Here is a 19,270-nt window from a genome sequence, read left to right as displayed (position 1 = left end):
CATCAAAAATCTGGTATTCATTCGAAATCCACGATCTCGAAAACGCCCAAACACCAAGTTTCCAATCAATTTGGTTATTTCTCATACCTTATTTCTCAGATCATAGTTCAGCGGTACAAAGAATTTATTTGCTCAAACAATTTTTGAATGAAATTAGTTCATAAGAAATTAATTAAAAAAAAAAATTTTCATTAATATGGAGCCGTATGCCGAACATAAATTTATTGTCAATAATAACTGTTCACGATGAATATAAATGATTCTATTGTTCCTGGATTAATTACAATAAGTTTTGTACACTATCATACAAAAAGCAGATATAAAATAAAAATTAATAAAGATTTTCATTTACAAATCCATAAACTTAAAAGCATACCTTAGGCAAGGATAAAATTTGGAGGCAATGCGGCCGAGTTTCTATATTCTCTGACAGTTTAAAAAGTGCATGGTTATACAACTAAAAACTCTTATCTATGTAGTCAGCTTTAAAATTCTTAATTCTTCCAAAAACTTAGCTTCCATAGAAATTTTATTGAGCTGATTTAATTCAAGTGTTTCGCCTTGCTCTTGACGTAACTTCAATTTTTTAATATCAGACAATTTTTTGGCTACGTGACGAATTTTTTTTTCTCTTTCAGGATTATTGAACTTTTTGGAGACTTGTTTTTGCACTTCTTGAGTGTTGTCATTCAAACTATTTATAGAATTAATTTCCTTTGCCAATGTTTGCTTTGCAGAATTATGCTTCCGATTTTGCTGATCATCAAGATTTGAGATACCGCCGTTTTTACAATTTACGTTTTTTTCTCCACTCATTACTGGGCCAACATCAGGCCCAACTACCGATTCCTTCTTATTCTTTGGCTTATTTGATTTCGTAGCATTTGCTTTCAATCCTCCTTTCCTGACAGAAGAACCTTAAAATAAAATATAAAAAACAACATAACTTTAATGATTGAGATCCATTAGATAGTTGCATTTAAAATGATTAATTTGACTGCCCTACATAATTAAAACTAATATATTGTACATATACATACATAATTTTCTTACTATTGCGCATGCAAATGTTTTCAATATTTTTGCTTTGGATATAAACTATAATGGAGCAGAAGAGATCGTACGGTTCTGCATTCAAAAAATATATTAGTTTGGGAAAAATAAATCCATTATTTTTGCGCAAATTGTTTAAAACTGTTTTAAGGTTGATCTTTAGCTCCTGGACGATGCTATGACTACTAATACGCCGGTCAACTTCGATTATTTCTATGACTTTATCGACATTTTCGTTATCATCGAAAATGCCTGAAAAGATTCGACGAAACAAAAACTGTACGTAATTAGTTGTTACAGTAAGGTGCTGACCTTAAACCCCATTCACAATTTCAGCGGCCTTGCTGGCATTTTACCTTTGTTGAGTTCCAATGTTAACACCCTGTAACTCTCAAAAGAAAAATTATAAATAAAAAAAATAAAGGGAAATAATGTAATTGTGCGATTTTCATTTATTTATCACGGATATTTACAGAATGGTTCATAAATTAACTGTGGCTAAAAATTACATCAATTTTGATTTACCATATGTGATGAATATTTACTTCATCGTTGACTACAAAGAAGCTTTATTTTTTTCATAGGCGTTGTGGTAGCGCGCTACACACCAATGGGCTCCTGAAACCAGGATAAACCTGTTTTTCGTCGAATTCCGCTCCCCACGGGACTGCCGCCAAGCATTACTTCGTGGGAAGGAAAGGCGATTAGTCGCCGCTGCTACGCCCAAGCCTTTTTAGCGTCCTCCGCCTCTTCATTGTGTCGACTATTACGTCGCTTGCCAATCTCCAATTTTTACTACTTTCCAGTATGCTTTGAACGATAGACTCGGGGGTGCAGTTTTCTTCGAATATGCACGGAAGCATTCGTCTTGTACTATGTACTAAAATGTTTGCATGTGGTGTTCATCTTCAATGGCTTCCCCTTCGCAGTGGTTACAGAGATCAGGTTCGTATTTGAACCAATGCGGATAAGGCTTAAAGCTTTTCGTTAGCATACTCCTGGTGGATTTTAAATGAAAGGCTTTTGTCTACTCTTTACAACCTATATGGTTTTCTTGACATTGTTGTTGTTGTTGTAGTAGAATAAACATTCCCCTTACCTACATACGGGGAATGCTGCTGGAGTGACAGTCCTTGGCCGGATATAAATCCGGGTCGTTTCGGCAACGTAGAACCGACTGTCGTGGAAACGACATTGTCGCAAATGTCGGTTAAATGTTTAACTGTACCAATTACGGTGATGTCGTCCGCAAAAGCAAATACGTCCATAGTATATTTTGCCGTTCCATAGAAAGGGGCCGAGTATGCCTTGAGGAATATCGCCTGTGACAATACGATTTTTAGTGCCTGTTGAGGTTTTATATTTTATTTTGAGTCTTCTTAGGTAGAAGGATACTCAATCTTTGCTCAATTATCCGTATTGAATACATTTTTGATATCCAGGGTTACTATTAAGCAATATTCCTTGAATCCTTCGAGCCAACGAGTACCGCTTATTGCGTTCAGTGTAAGCTGAGTGGCTGTGCTTAAGGCGTCAATAGTGGATGTTCCTTTTCCAAAGCAGAACTGGTTATCGGATATACTACCTTTTGCTTGGACCTCTATCTCGAGGCGGTTACATATAACTCGCTTTAAAACTTTCCCCGCTGAGTCGAGCAGTAAAATTGGCCTGTAACAAAACCAGCGTTCGTCCCTTTCAAATTGATGGAAAATTTCACTCAGCTAGACATTTGTTGAATAGATTCACAAACGATGACGTCAAATTATTGGTAGCCAGTTTCAAAACTACATTTGGGACTCCGTCTGGATCTGGTGCCTTATTAGGATAATAGAGAATTATGGCAGTTTCCAGTACTTTATCAGAGGTTACGTGTAGCAGCTGTAGGTATAGATATCCTCTATTCTTCCACAGACGAAAGCATTTTCTTGGACCACCCATTCTACATACGTAGGGTGACGACCACATGACCAGATTGCAGCTTTTCCATTGGTATCTTTCGCCCAATTTTCCGACATTGCTTTGTACGGTTTTTACGGTTTCGCAGTGATTGAGGTTAAGTCGAAGAAATCTCATAGCGATTTTAATTCTTTCAAAGCCGCTTGGTCTACCAACACTTGGTACAGGCAGTGAGGTATGCCGGTTCCTCTTTTTATACACAATAAGAATCTATGTATATTATTTTCACTGGTACAATTTGTCAATATGTGCCCGGAATCGAGGCACTTAAAGCAGCGTCGCGGTTGAATTTCCGCGCGAATTCAGCTTATAATCCAATCTATCCGAATCTTGCCATCTCCTAATAATTTTTTGGCAACTTCCCAAGGTAAGGAAGTAGTTGCTATCTGCGCATCACCGTATGTATGCTTGTCCTAATGATCGGATGCTTGAGAAGTTAATCTCGAGCTAAGCAGATCTCTCCCTTTGTACTTAGTCTTGCCATAAATTCTGTGATAAATTATACAATGGATTGCGGACGTAATATTGTGATCGCATTATATAATATAAAAGACTGCAACGTCACATGAAATGGTTCCAAAAGTGAAGAAGCGACTTGAGCGAGGTTTATTTGACCGACCGTTCATACGAGCATTTGAGTCATCGATTGGCTACCAGGAGGCAGCGCCCGCCATAGGTAATGGTTTGGGCCGCTGTAACCGCTCTCCAATCGTTTTCATCGAGCCTGGCGTCAAGGTAAATGCGAAATACTATCGCGAAAGTATTCTGGAGGTTGCTTTGAAGCCGTGGGCAGACAAACATTTCCAAGGAGGACCATGGACGTTTCAACAGGACTCGGCACCATCTCACAAAGCTCGAGTGAACCAAGAATGGCTAAAAACAACGTTCCGAACTTCATAACGTCCACACAGTGGCTCTCTATTCACCAGAAGCGAATCCGATTGATTAATTTCTTTGGACCATTTTGGAAAGTAAGCTCTGAACTAAAAGATTCACCAATCTGGAGGCACTGAAAAAACCCATTGTCCGCGAATGAGCCAAAATACCTGAAAGTCACATTCGGGCAGCTTGCGATTCGTTTCTGGACCGTCTCAAGGCCATAGTCAAGGCAAAAGATGGTCATATCGAGCAAAAGTAAATTGATACTTAATTTTGTATTATTTTCACACACTTTTTACTTTTAATTGAATAAAATTAATTTTCCAAACTAAATTTATGGCCTTTTTAATTGGTTACACTTCGAGTGCCGCACCCTATATATATATATTATATATAGGTATATATTGTATATAATTAGCTCTTACACCCTTTTTGGGTGTTTCGCCGAGCTCCTCCATCTATATGTGGCGGGTGTCTAGATGTTGTTCCACAAATGGAGGGGCCTACACTTTTAAGCCGATTTTGAACGGCAGATATTTATATTAAGAGGATTTTTCTCATGGCAGAAATACACTCGGAGGTTTGCTTTTGCCTGAGGGGTGGCCGCTATTAGAAAAACCTTTTTTTCATTTTGGTGTTTTTCGCGGAGATTCAAATCTACGTTCTCTGAATTTTGAATGGTAGTCAGGCATCAGCCCATTCGACTACGCGGCCGGTTTGCTTTTTGTTTTTAAACAACTACGTGCGTAAAGATGGCGAAGATAAACTGAAAAGTCTCAATTTCAATTTAGAGGTACCTTCATCACATTTAAGGAAACTACTGAGTCCTCGATTCTGGTCAGTCGATGTGATTCTTATAGCTCATGCCCTTATGACGAGTAGCCCAAAGTATCTGATAATATAATATTATATATTACCAAAATAAATATTTCTGCTCTTAGAATTTAAACTCAACTTGTATGTTTGTTTAGTTCGCGAATTGAATGCGATGTTATCGTCATGAGATTTGTGGGAATGAAAGCTTTTGAGAGGTGAGTATTTTGGCTCTTAACTTTATGCTGCATTTCGTAAACACAGGAGTTCGGTTCTTACTGTCTGTTTTAGAGCCGACGGCGATCTTATCGCTGTACATCATGCTTCTCTCGACCAATACTGTATTTGCGTTCGTGGTATTTCTGACTCACTTTTTGTGAGTGCTTCGTACATTGAGGTGAATAGTTGCCGCCACCAGCCTCCACGCAGTCCATGGCGATAATATTACAACACTAGCTTTGAATAAAATAGGCGATGATCATCTGTCCAACACACACAGATTGGCATTAAACCATGCAATATTATGTGGTCAGGTACTATCTCCAAATCAGCTCTGCTTGCTTGCGATGTTAGTAGTACTAATGAAATTTTCCTATTAGATAACTTATTAAGTATTGCTCTCATTCCAAATAAATTTAGGCGTACTTTGGATTTGATATTTTTAAGCAAAACTGATCGCGGCGTCAGCCCCCTATAACAAAAATAATATAACTGACTGACTGAAATTTACATTTTGGGCCATCCGAACATCACCTCCTATTGTCCATATCATGTCTATGTCTAATTTAGATTTTTTACCTTCGTATCGCGGTGAGAAAAATGCGAGTTTTTTTAATGTATTGTAATTCCCGGTTAGGTATTTAGCTTGTACACGCATCGATATTAATGCAGAATTATTTATATTTTCAACAAACACAAGAAAATTACCTGGCAGTGTTGCATTAGTTTTGACTTGCGGACGCGGCATAAATTGTTCTGGGTCTTTCCCCTCTTTGATCATTCGAAGATGAGGTGGAGTGTACGCCTTTTTGCTGGCTTCTGGTAAACTGGATTTTATTCCTTCGGGCTTTACTTTTGTTATTATTGGCTCCTCAAACTTATTATCAGAATATTTCTGCCATTCTATCCCTAAAAGTTCTTGTCCTTGTGGCCATATTGTTTCATGCACTAATGCTCCAGAGTAGTGATACACTTTAAATCTAAAAACCCAAAAATAATATAAATATTAAAAAATCTATTTACAGCTATTTACTGGTGAATAATACAATTATTTCAATTATATTGTGTAAAACCGAATGTATGAAAGTTACCAAATATTTCAATATCAAAGCATTGGCCCTATGAAATATAAAATATACTAGGCGAGAAATAAGTGAAAAAGTGGGATTTTGTAAGTGGTGATTCGTCCACAATCCAACTAGCCCTTGCGCACCATTTTGTAAAACCGTCGTTAGATATTTCTTAAAGAATACTAAGGGATAATTACTGGCGGATGCCTTTTTCCTTAGAAAAGCTTTCTAACTTCCTTGAATTGATTAACGCGCAGACCAATACCTTCTAGCCTGACGAATGAAAAAGTATGCTTTCAAATTTCCAGAGACTGTATCTCGCTTGCGAGAAAAAAATCATAAAACAATGCGGACATCTCACGCACATGAAGACAGCACGAACATAATTTTTTTATGCGAATCAGATTCCCATAATATACGGATTTTACGACATTCCTGATTATTGATAAACATAATAGTAGCACTACATGTTGGGGTTAAGCTTAAAACTTTTTTCGAGTAAAAGACTCTAGCCCAACAGTTTCAAATAAAAGGATCTGAATAATAGTCGAAAAAAATACAGATTTATAAATTGAAATTATTTGTACTTACGTTAACTGAATGTAAATTCACATTAAAGCAAGGATTTTTCAGGTTAACTTATAAATGGATTAGAGAATACAGCGATTGTTTGAATTTCACTCGATGTTCTAATGAAATTATCATCAGAAATTAAAGGCAAATATCAGGTAGTTATACGGACGGATGGCTCTTGGGGATAGGAATTATACAAATTTTGTTGTATTTAATAAACTTTACATACCCGTTTCCGATTCGCAGTCTTGGTGCTGTTGTCGCTGAAACAAAGTACATGCCGTTAGGATTCCACTCGAAAAACGTTGTATCAGGGCACTTTATGCTGGTAAATTTTTCCTTCTTCTTTAAGTCCCAAATTTCTACGTTGCCTGGCAAATTACCAAACCCAGCTAAAGCTAACAGTATCAACTGTTAAGGAAATCTTATAAAGATTAAAATTTTACACGCATTTACATGGTTATAAGAGAAAATAAAATAATGAAAAATGTATTTTTTAAAGGATATAATTCCCGAAATTATTAAAATAAGCGCAGTTCCGTGGACCTTCTCCAAAATCGAAAACTACATCACATTTCAAGTTGTACAGAGCTGCCTTGGAAGGCATATATCCGTAAACGACAACGAATTCGGTTGCTTTTGGGCTCCATTTAACGCAATGAACAGGTCCTTCCTTTGCTAGAATGTAAAGGAAAAAAATTAAAAATAAAGAAATATTAAATCAAATATAATATATGGTAATTTTGGTACGATATGATTAGAAATATAGTCACTCTAAGCAAAAATTAAATAATTGTTCTCTCTCTCAAATTTCTTCTAGCCTTAGGTTAATGCGATAACTTATTTGCTGCTCCGATAGCAAGAACAGGCCAAGGATCAAGCCCGACAAAGAGAAGCTGAAGGCCAAAGCTCGATACAAGGCCGCGTTCAAAGTTTGTGACCGATTTGGCAGCAAGTCCCACCTGACGGAGCAAGAGGAGGAACGGTTCGCTTGGGCCAGAGAGGAGATAAAAATGGCCGGGCCTACTACGCAGCTAAACCAATGTTCGCAGCCTCCAATACAAAGTATGCGAAAAAATAGAAGAACTAGCCATCAAGAGGCAGCGTTCTACTCAGTGCCATCGATAAAGCAGAAGCACAGGCACGAGATGGCTAAACCGAAAAACGGAGACAACGAAAGACCTATGACGTCGAAAGCAGCGGCAGCGGCCAGTGAAATTACCAAAAACCATCTGATAGTGGCACTCACTGACCATAGTGACAAGCTGGGGCGAATGTCGCAGGAACGGTGGAAGGTAGTGGAAATGAAGCTACTGGAAACCCTATTTACAAAAATGGACGCAGAGCCGAACGCACCCATTCCAGCATTTGACGGAGCAGGGGGGTTCAGCGGCGTCAAAATTATAAAATGCAAGGATGACCCCACGCTCACATGGCTAAAGGAAGCAGTAAAAACGCTTCAAGGCCTGTGGGAGGGGGCATCACTCAAATTGTAGATCTCAATACCGGAGGCAAAGGTTTTCATTCCGCGAGTGGTAAAACCGGAAAATGCACTGCGGCTGCTACAAAGACAAAACACGGACGTGCCGACAGCCGACTGGAAAGTGTTGAGCGTGGCAAAACCAGTAACTGCTGTTGGAGGCCAAGACTACATTATACAGATCAATAAGGCGGCAGAGGACCTACTTTACGCACGATTCAGGAGGATGGCTTGGGGAGTCGGTAGCGTGCATCTTCGCCTCAAAAAGCGCAACCGGGCAGATAACAACCACAACACGTTCGCTGCGAGGGAGGTGGAAAAGGATCTCGGTATAGAAGAGATCTTGGATTTGAGAGTTGTGTTTATTCCAAATGCTGGAAAAAGCATCCCTCTCTACTCGAAGGAATACAGGCCCATTAGTCTGACCTCATTTCTCCTGAAAACGTTAGACAAGATTCTAGACACATACATTAGAGACACAATTGCGCCGGAGGTATTATCCAAGGCGCAGCACGCTTACACTAAAGGCAGATCTACTGAAACTGCTCTTCACTCACTTGTACTAAACATAGAAAAGGCGTTAGAATATAAGGAGTATGCTCTAGGAGTATTCCTAGATATATCAGGTGCCTTTAACAACGTGACGAAAGATGGAGTTCGAGTGGAGCCGTTTATGGCAAACGCAGCAATAGAATACTTCTGGCCCAGGGTTGGATTCAACTCCAGCCCTGAGGAGAAGCATTTGGAGCAAGGTTGCTGGAGTTGCTCCTGTTACGTAAGGGTGGGGTGATATGCTGTTCACTAGACAGGGCTAGTTTACTGGGGCGGCAGCCCTTGGTCGGGAAAACCCCGAGTTGTTCCGGTAACGTAGAACCGGCTGCCATCCGAACTCGTTCAGCTTGCCTAATGTTTGCCTTGCGGTATGAGATCTTGCGTCGTGGTGAAACAAAACTTAGCGTCTATTCACTAAAGACGCTCGATTTTTGTTAAGTGCCCCATTCAGGTTTGATAGATGATGGGAATAATTTATTTATTTATTTATTTAATTATACAAACGCCAAACGGCAATATACTACATAGATTTAATTTATTCAAAAAAAGGGAATAATTTATAATAATATAATAATATAGAGGGGGTATTTATTAGTTTGAGATAACAGTAAGACTAATATGTTAATAAATTGAGCAAACAAATTATGTTAGGTGCCGTTTAACAGCTGCAACAAATGCACCAATGGATCCGCCATAGAATTCCACGTCATTATTGAGTGTATTGACTAGATTCGCAATACGATTATGTGGGCCACCAATTACGTAATTTTTGCTTGACTTGACAGTTTTTAATAGGCGACGACGCCTCAGATGTAGGTTAGCCGGCGCAAATTCAAAGCAGGCTGCTGCGTCTGGAGCATCTATCAGGCCATTGAGTACTTTGTAAAAGAAAACTAAGTCTGTCACCTGTCGACGTCTTTGCAGTTCCTCGATTCCGTAATGAATGTAGATGTCATCAGTTGAGGTGCAGCCTTGAGGCTTATACCGGTGTGCTAAAGTCCTGCAGAACTTCCTTTGGACTGACTCGATGCGTTTGATCTGGTAATCTGTATAAGGAGACCATATGACAGATCCGTATTCCAGGATCGGTCGTACGAGAGTGTTGAAGAGAGATATCAGCGTGTGCGGATTGGTGAAATCTTTGCTGGTCCTTGTTATGAAACCCAGAACTTTATTGGCTTGAAGCGTGATCTTATCTATGTGTTTACTAAAAGATAGCTTGCTATCCACAATGATGCCTAGGTCCTTGATATCCTCGGTTTCATGGATGTCATCATCATTTAACGTATACATTGCGGCTTCACGGGTGTGTGACCTTGAATACGAGACCACAGCACACTTTTTGATATTTAAATCAAGCTTGTTCTTGGTACACCAATCAGCCAATGTGTTGATATCTTGCTGTAGTAGATTCATGTCCTCGTAACGATTGATTCTTCTGTAGATTTTTAGATCATCAGCGTACAACAGGTAGTCTGAGTGAAGATTGTTTCCAATGTCATTAATAAAGATGTTGAAAAGTATGGGACCCAGGTGTGATCCTTGCGGAACACCTGATTTGACATCGTATTTCGTCGAAAGGTGCCCATCTATTCTGACTTGGAGCTTCCTGTCAATCAGATACGATTGAATCCAACTTAGTGCCCTGCCTTGGATGCCATAACTACTTAGTTTCATTACCAATATCTCGTGGTTGCCTCTGTCAAAGGCTTTGCTAAAGTCCGTGTAAATGGAATGTACTTTGGCGTTATCGTTCAAGGCATCGATTAAATAGTTGGTGTAAGTAAAGAGGTTGGACGCAGTGGATCTTCCGCCCACAAAGCCATGTTGTCTATTCGAGATGATATCAGTAAAGTGCCACGTAAGTTGAGGCACAATGAGTTTTTCAAACAGTTTAGCTAGCGCTGATTGTATGCAGATTGGTCTATAGTTGGCAGCATCAGATCTGGGACCGTCCTTATGAATGGGGCTGACAAACGAGAGCTTCCAGACAGATGGGAAGGTACCTGATTCCAGCGAGGTGCTAAAAATATCCGTTAGTGGCTCACAGAGACCGATTGCGCAGTTTGCAAGGAATATGTTCGGCAGGCCATCTGGGCCAGCGCCTTTTCTTGGGTTTAAATTTGTTAGAAGCTTAAAAACTAGATCTTGGCTAACTTCAAATTCACTCAAGGCATTAAACATAGCGTTAGGGTTGCAGACAGACGCAGTGTTATCACGTTGCATATTTGAAGAATAGACACTTTCGAAAAAAGACGCAAATAGGTCGCAGGTCTCAACACCAGTGTTGGCCGACTTATTATTCCAATATATTGAGGAGGGTATATCGCAATTGTTCCTTTTTTTATTCTTGACGAATTTCCAAAACTCATGCGGGTCAGACAACACCTTCAGTTCCATGTTGGAGACGTAATTTTTGTAGCACAAGTTACTCAAATTCTTGCATACACGACGAAGATTACTGAATTTAAAGTAGTTTTCTCTGGTGGGCCTTTTTTTATACGTTGAATGAGCTGATTTTTTTTGTATTATTTTGAATTTTAAGTCGTTAGAGAACCAACAAGGGAAGTCACTAGTTTTTCTGCTGTATACTGGAACGTAGTGAGATATACCTAATTCCACAATGTTGTAGAGGATGCTGATCTTCTCATCGACGTTGTTAGTTGAATATAGATTAGACCAGTCAGTGTTGGTGAAGAAGGCGTTCAGGTTGGTGTAATCGGCATTCTTGAAGGCCCTGTAGGTTGATTTGGCGGATTTTAGGTTAGGCTGTAATTCGACCTCAATAGCAAGCGCCGGGTGGAAGGAATCCATCTTGGTTAGTTCTTGAGTGCTTGTAACTCTTGCTTCAATATTACTGAAGCAGAGATCTAGCAGATTATTATTGTTATACAGTATGGCGTTATATTGTGTACATTCAAGTGAGGAGAAGCCTTCGTATAGCAGATATTCACAGTCAGAGCGAGGAGTGCTACTCGGAAGATTGTAGTCTCCTGTTATCAGGAGTCTGGCGTTAGGGTATTTTTCTTTCAGAAAGAAGAGAGTGTCTATGTGTGTTTGGTATGATACAGGGGTTGATCTTGGTGGTAGGTAGGCACAGCCGACGATGAGATCCGCATTATTACACTTTATCCTGATGAACACTTGTTCAACGGTTGTGTCCGCAGTTGCTATGCGATCTGCTTGGATAGAGCGCTTAGTAGCAACAAGCACGCCTCCACCTCGTTCACACCCACTAGTAGATAAATCCCTGTCTCTCCTGAAGATAGTGAATGTATCATCCATGATTTCGCCATCAAGGATGGCTGGGTGAAGCCAGGACTCCGTTATACAGATGACATCAGTGTTACTGATCGCCGTAGCGGTCAGAAATCTGGTTAATTTTGTCCTCAGGCCTCTGACGTTCTGATACAACACTCTTATTGCTGAGGGTTTTGCGATCTTTGCTGAGCGAGCGAAAATTCTTGTTGACTATTTTAGGGGTGCCGTTTATGTATTTAATAGTCTTATTAGTGTCACCATTTTTCTCTAATGTATCCAACTGAGTGCGCAGGTTCTTGAGATGAAGTAGTTGAGCAGGAGTAAGGTCCGATTTGAAAGCTATCTGGGTTCCATCAACTGTAGTAGGAGGCTTAGATTTTAGAATAGTTAAGGCAATAGTTGGGGACGGCAGTTATCGTCTGGTTTGGTTCCAGAAGTTCATAATAAACAATACCGGCCATATCCCACCAAATAGACAGGAGAATCTTCTTGGGGTTAAGGCCATCTCCATTGGCGTTTGCAAACAGGACTATTGTAAAGGACCCATTTTTTATCACCAGTAACGATACGCTTCAAAAAACTTTCATTTTCAAGCCGTTGTAGCAACTGAGAACACACATTCACTCACTGCTGAAGGTTAGCGACGGAGAGTCTATGCGGAGAGTCTATCCCAGCTTTGAAACCTTTCCCAACTGAACCAGGTGCCTGTGAACTGTTCCATGCGATGAATTTAACCTCTGAGCTATCATATCGACTGTCAAATTTGGCTCAGCTTCTACGAGTTCGAGCAAGGAGTCGGAGTTAGACTTCAGAACGACAACTTCGGAATATTGAAAACCACTTTTGCGCAGTCCTTACACTCACGGTATCCTCTCCGTGAACAGTGTTCATATCTGCAGTAACAGTTGTTGCATTTTTACCACTTTTATAAAAAAATACAAAATATGCCTATTATACGCGTTCGAAGATTCCATTTTATTTTTTAACAACACGTGCTTCTATCCGCGATTAAAATCACTTGTTGAATGCGCAATATATCAAAAAATATATAAATAGTTCCGTTATATTCCGCGAATAGTTTGTTGTATGCAAAAATTGTACAAAAGTGAAATTATGGGTAAAATACGCACGAACTAATGGACTGACCTCGTGTCAGCTCATATCATTGTAATGCAAAAAACAAAAAAAAAACATAGGGGTAATTCACGCCGCAGCTTAAATGATACAGTTAAAAAAGAGCAACTATTTATTTCTAATTTTTTTAAATTTTAAGATATTTAGTATTTTGTTGGGTATTCTTTATTATCAATAGCTTGATGTCTACTCGGCAGGGAGCCAACCAATTGTTATGTGTACTCTTGACTAATTTGGTTCCACTCTTCAAGTATCGCCTTTTTGAGATCAAAACCGACCGCAAATTTTGAATGACGTTCAAATCCGGTGATTGTGCAATGTGGGGGCATTTATATATAGGGTTTTTTAATAGGTGCGCTTCAACTTTTTTCCGATAGGGAGGGCGAACGACGCAATATTTTTTATTTTTCGCTTGTCATTTGTAAACTTCATTAGTATACATTTCATCATGGAACGCTACACACTTGAGCAACGATTGCAAATCGTGCAAATTTTTTATGAAAATAATCGTTCTGTTGCTGCTACTTTAAGAGCATTACGGCCATTTTACGGTTCATTTAACAAGCCGTCCTGTTTTGGAGTTATGTAAAGTCATTGGTCTACAGTAACAAGCCGGCGACGATTTGTGAGTTCAGAGCCAATATTTAAGGCGAAATTGCTGGAATTTCGGTCGATTTATGCAAAAGAGTGGTCGAAAATTGGATTCAACGATTGGACTTCGTAAAATGTGCCCGCGGTGGTCATGCAAAAGAAATCGAATTTCATACTTAAATGTATATGTTCAAACTCGATAATAAAAAAAAAATTAGTTAAAAAAGTCAAACCGTTTGTGTTTTATTCAAAACAGTTCAAAAGTTGAACCGCTCTTACTGAAAAACCCTATATTAACAATGTTTGTATTATTTGTGGCTCGCGTTTTATAGTCACTTGCAAATTTTGAGGTTTGAGCTCCGAATTGGCCGCGGGCCGTATAAAAGGTCTGCCATCTGGTCCAAATAAATTTATTTTTACCTCATCTGCCCGAGTTATCCGACCGAGCCCAAGAGCTCCATGAAATCCTCGGAGCCTGGGGAGGCCATGGAGCAGGCTTAGTTGAGCATCCTTAAACAAAGTAATGTTAAGGGAAGCTTAGATTAACATTCGCCACGCTAGTTTAGCCACGGATAACCTCTGTGTCATCCTCAGGGAGGAAAACATTGATATCTGCCTGATCCAAGAACCCTGGGTTCGGCAATCTAAGATCATGGGCCTCCAGAGCAGACACCATATTTTTTGTGCTGAATTATGAATATAATTTTTTACACAAACCGTGTCTGTTGACAAACATGTATTGGTGCCACTGATATTGAACTTAGGGAGCTTTACTCATTATTCAAGCCATTTTTTAACTGAATATGAAAATATTTTTTATTTCGTGACTGATATTTTCATTTCTAATAAACGGGTTGATTCATACTGATTTCTTTTGAAAAATGCAAGAAAACAATCAAAAGTCTGTTTCTGTCGGTAATAAGTGGCGACTGCAAATGTAATAATGGACCTTCTACGAATATCCTTTAAGGCTTACTGATATACAAATGGTACCAGTAGTTGTCGAATGTATTTCTGCATCCTTAAATGCTCTATTTTCTATGACGTAGAGGCTGGAGATGTCTGACAGCTTCGGATCTACGGTATATATATATATTATAAAATATATATGATAAACCTAAATCTACTTCAATTCTTAAAAATTGGTCTGAATTATTTCAACTTTTTCTCGGAGGGGAAGAACTCTGACTTATGCGGTGACACATCCGCTGAGAATCCAAATCCTGGTTTGTTTTACATCGGTAACTCACACAAGCGATGGTGAAGATTATCCATATCAATCTCGACTACAGTAAGGCGACCTTAGCTGCTCTCATCCTTCGTCTCGCTGAAAGAGATCGTCCTCATACAAGAAGAATGGGTCATAAAAGATCGGGCTTGCGGATTGAGCAATAAAGAAAATAAGCTGGTCTATGTCACCAACAAAGTTAAGCCCAAGTTGTGCATATTGGTATAGTCGCACATATTGATATAATTTACCAATACGGACATAGCTTTTGAGTCCTGTGGAAGGACGATATGATTGGCCTCCTCTTATAGGGAACACAATGCGAAGGAGCCACCCCCACCGCAACTCATAAGAATTGCAGTAAAAGAAGCCTCAAGTCGCGTACTTCCTGATTTTGGAATTTATTATGTGTAACAATCTTCGGATTAGCAACTAAGTACCTTCACAACATCCACTAGGAAATTGGTTCTTGATGCCATGTGTGTTAACGCACAAATCCTTAACGTCTGTAGTGTCCACAAACAACTCATTCTCAGAGCATATGTGTCTAGTGTACAGCACATAAAAGGCAACTAAACGATGGAGACCCTTTGCATATATTAAGAGGGGCGAATATAAAGACTGCCAACGCAGATTTATGTATGCTATAAGGGCGACTAAAAGATCGCCTTGGAGAGACTAATGTCAAAAGATAGAAAGTACTTCGAAGACCAGTAGACTCCGTAAAGTATTATAAATGAGTCCTAACAACCCTAGTTTTCTAATAAAAGATGGTAATTGGATGAAAGATAATTTCACACGCCGATGATCTTGTAATAGCAATCTCTAGAAAACATCTTCCAACATTGTGTGATCTTCTATAAAGATCTCTCAACAAACTGTCCCTTTGGTAAATCTAGAGAAAACATATCTGACCTCTCTTTAGCAAGAAACATAAGACACCTGCTCTTAAACGTGGAAAACTATCATAGTACCACCCTTGATAAGGGTGTGAACATTAAGAGTGTGACAAGGTTCAAAGGCTCGCCTACATCTTTAGACGGCTCAAATCTCCAGGGCAAGGTAGGGGAAGGTGTATATTCCAAATATCCGCGAGTATCCTCTAGTTTTCGGCTCCCCGAATATAGCAGTGTTTTTCTGGCTGAACTAATGACAGTAATTGAGGCCATGACACAAATGTGATGTGATACTGGGCAATGATATCTACACTTTCACTGACAACCATACTGCGATAAAATCCCTCACAAAGTAGTCAATAACCTCTAAGGCATTTCCTGGCTGCCGCACATCTCTTAGCAAAATGGCCGAGTAATTCCGCCCAAATGTAACATAGGTTCCTGGTTATTGCGATATAGAGAGCAATTGTAGGGCCGATGAACTAGCGATACTCGGCACCACACTTTCTAACAAGAATACAGAAAACAACAATTGTATATATATATAATGGCATATCTGATTTTTTTTTTGTGAAGCTTTTTCATGGGACAAATACACTCGGAAGTTTGCTATTGCCAATCGAGGGGCGACCGTTATTAGAAAAAAAGGTTTCTTATCATTTGGTGTTTCATGAACGGAGATTCAAGCCTTGCACTTCTGATTGGTAGTCGCGCACCAACCCATTCGACTATGACGGCCGATATCCCACTACAAGGTGGCAATCACTTTCGTCTCCGTACTTCGTCGGACCCGAAGAAATGAGCGAATTTATTTAGCCGACAATTCCTTTGGCATCCTTTATATATTGAAGATCCCCCAGCCACCAGTGGGAGACTTCGTGGTCTCTTACGCTGACGATTTCACATCTAATCTTAGACAGTTTGCTCTCCTTTTGTGCGCACACAACCGCAATTGCCACTAAGGTCCAAAATCGCAACACGGTCCTCAAATCGCTAGCCGGCATTCTTGGGTCAAAGACAAAAAATTGTTCCTACCGACATTTTACGCTACGCCCTTCTGGTGATTCTAGTGATTCACAGTGGACAAAGCACCAGCCCCGTCAAAATACTGCTATTAGGACATCCGCGGGATGTCTCGTCTTCTCTACAACACCTTTACAACGAGACTTCTATGCTCCCGGTAAAATGCTCAGCAAGTACTTTCTTCTAGGGTGTGTGAACCTGTGTCACCTCCCAGCCGAATAAAGATACATCTCTCTGACTACAGAGAGATCCAGGACAAAACACAACTACATTTTTTTCTTCATTTCGGTGTTTCACCGAGATTCGAACCTGCGTTGTCTCCGAATTCCGAATGGTAGTCACGCACCAACATATTCGGCTGCGGCGGCCGCCAACGAATAAAAACCATTGAATATGGATGGTCCCATGTGTAGAAGTCCACGGAAGTGGGGAAAGTTACTGATAGAATATATTCATATATACAGGGTGAACGGTATGAAGTGTTACCAACTTCACACTGCTTGTTTCTGAGCTTGAACGAACGTGGCGAATTTCCTAGCATTGTGTTTTCTGATGAAAAAAATTTCCCAATTGAGCTGTTCATAAACACTCAAAACGATGGCGTTTACTTGACCGAACGCCCATACGAGAATTTGAGCCTACGTATGGCCACTCGATGCAATTTCCCATCGCAAATAATGGTTTGGGCCGCAGTGACCGCTGATGGACGCTCTCCAATCGTTTTTATCGAGTCTGGTGTCAAAGTGAATACGACTTATTATCGGGAAAATGTTTTAGAAGCTGCTTTAGAGTCGTGGACACGCAAACATTTCGGTCGTAGACCATGGACGTTCCAACAGGACTCGGTACCGTCTCATAAAACTCGTGTGAACCAAGAATGGTTAAAAAATCATGTTCCGTTTGACGGCTATAGTCAAGGCAAAAGGTAGTCATATCGACCTAAAGTGAATATATGTTATAATTGTAATCATTTTTGAATAATTTTGTCTTTGAAATCAATAAAAACTAATTTTACACAAAAAAGTTATGGTGTTTTGAGTAGGTAACACTTCATATCGTTCACCCTGTATACATATATATATGCAGAAACAAATGCATTTTTAAAACGGAGGACAAAAATTTTAAAATTTTATTTTAAATTAAAGTTTGGGTTTTTGACTAAGTGTGTGTGTTAATATTTGTTGGATTCAACAAAATTAACCAAGGGACTTCCTCAACTTCTAAAATATTGAAACAAAATATAATTATGATATAGGACCAATGATTAATTGGCCTGGTTTGATGATAGAAAAAATTTACTTACACAACGGCACAGAGCAAGAGTCTCCTTTCGTCGCCATAAAATGTAGGGCTTGATTTCCGTAATATGATGCGCCACTCTTATCCACTTCGGTAGATGTCAATAGTAGTAGACCAGAACCCCGCTTATTCCAAAGTAAATCAACACGATCGGCTTGAAAAAAGCTTTTACAAGCTATAGCTTGATTTTGTGAAAGTGAAGGATATTTATAAACTTTGCACATTGAAGGACCTCCCTTAGCGCCAGGAGTGTACACAGCAACGCAAGGAGGACTTGGACCTGGAGATATTGACACCACAGCACCCCTGCTACCACCAATTTTACGAGCAGAGTGGCTGAAATTTTTTATATCGCCAGATACATCAAAAAACAGGGCTTCACCACCTATTACTACCCCAAAAAGCGACTCGTCAGATGACCACGACGGCTCCCAATCCGTTTGATTCTTTTGAACAATATCAAACACTTCCGATCCAGTACTTAGATCATACATGAACATATTTGATGAACCTTCCGGTTTGTCTTTGGTAACAGTGTACAATTCCCACGTAGATAGATAGTTTCCAAGTGGAGAGAATTTGAGGTAAAAGGCTTTTGGACGTGGCATCGTACATTTGACCTTCCAATCCGTCGTATTCAGCACTTTTATTTCGTTACCATTGGAATAAGCGAAATATTGTCCATCCGCACTGAACGACATAGATCGACAATTTCGGGTCTCTTCCCTCGGAAGATATGATTTGTACTCATATTGCAAATTCGTATTTTCGCAAGACCACAGTTCGACTCCAACGCTAGAACGAACTTAAAAGTTACAAACACTTTTTAGTGTCCCATACAAAACCACATGACAAATTAAAACCTTAATTAATTATAAATAATTTACCTGCTAATGCGGGACAAACGTTAGATCCACAACTGTCCAAAGCCATTGCCAAATTCTAACCTCAGCAAATGTTTACGCAGTGTTGCCAGCTGTCCAAATTCCTCTAAAATCGAAGACCACATTCACGAACGATAAGGCCTGATACAATAATTTAGTTGGCTGAAATCTTTCACGCTTAAAAAATATTTACTCTAAAGGGTTAAGCGACGGTAACTATTTGTAATAATACGTTCACATATGCACTAATCACCAAAACAATCTACCCGTTTACATATGGCAGATTACCTGCAAAATTTACAATCAGCTGTCAATACTGCTTTGAGAGGTTTTTCTTCATAGAAATTATTTTGGTGAAA

At 39.5% G+C, this 19,270-nt stretch overlaps 1 protein-coding gene across 1 annotated transcript; it reads right to left on the bottom strand.

Moving 5' to 3' along the window:
• Positions 1 to 185: 185 nt before the first annotated feature.
• Positions 186 to 19,048, bottom strand: LOC129241748 (eukaryotic translation initiation factor 2A). The gene is made up of 6 exons (XM_054878246.1): positions 18,915 to 19,048; positions 18,032 to 18,832; positions 7,071 to 7,241; positions 6,793 to 6,967; positions 5,629 to 5,900; positions 186 to 917 (listed from the first exon to the last, which is right to left on the bottom strand). The coding sequence occupies exons 1-6, from the start codon at positions 18,958 to 18,960 to the stop codon at positions 472 to 474; spliced, it is 1,911 nt and encodes a 636-aa protein (XP_054734221.1). The 5' UTR covers positions 18,961 to 19,048; the 3' UTR covers positions 186 to 471.
• Positions 19,049 to 19,270: the final 222 nt, after the last annotated feature.

The sequence above is a fragment of the Anastrepha obliqua genome, chromosome 3 (genome assembly GCF_027943255.1).
Source record: "Anastrepha obliqua isolate idAnaObli1 chromosome 3, idAnaObli1_1.0, whole genome shotgun sequence".
Lineage (NCBI taxonomy): Eukaryota > Metazoa > Arthropoda > Insecta > Diptera > Tephritidae > Anastrepha > Anastrepha obliqua.
Note: the sequence above shows the minus strand (reverse complement) of the source record. Positions and strands in the feature narration are given on the sequence as shown.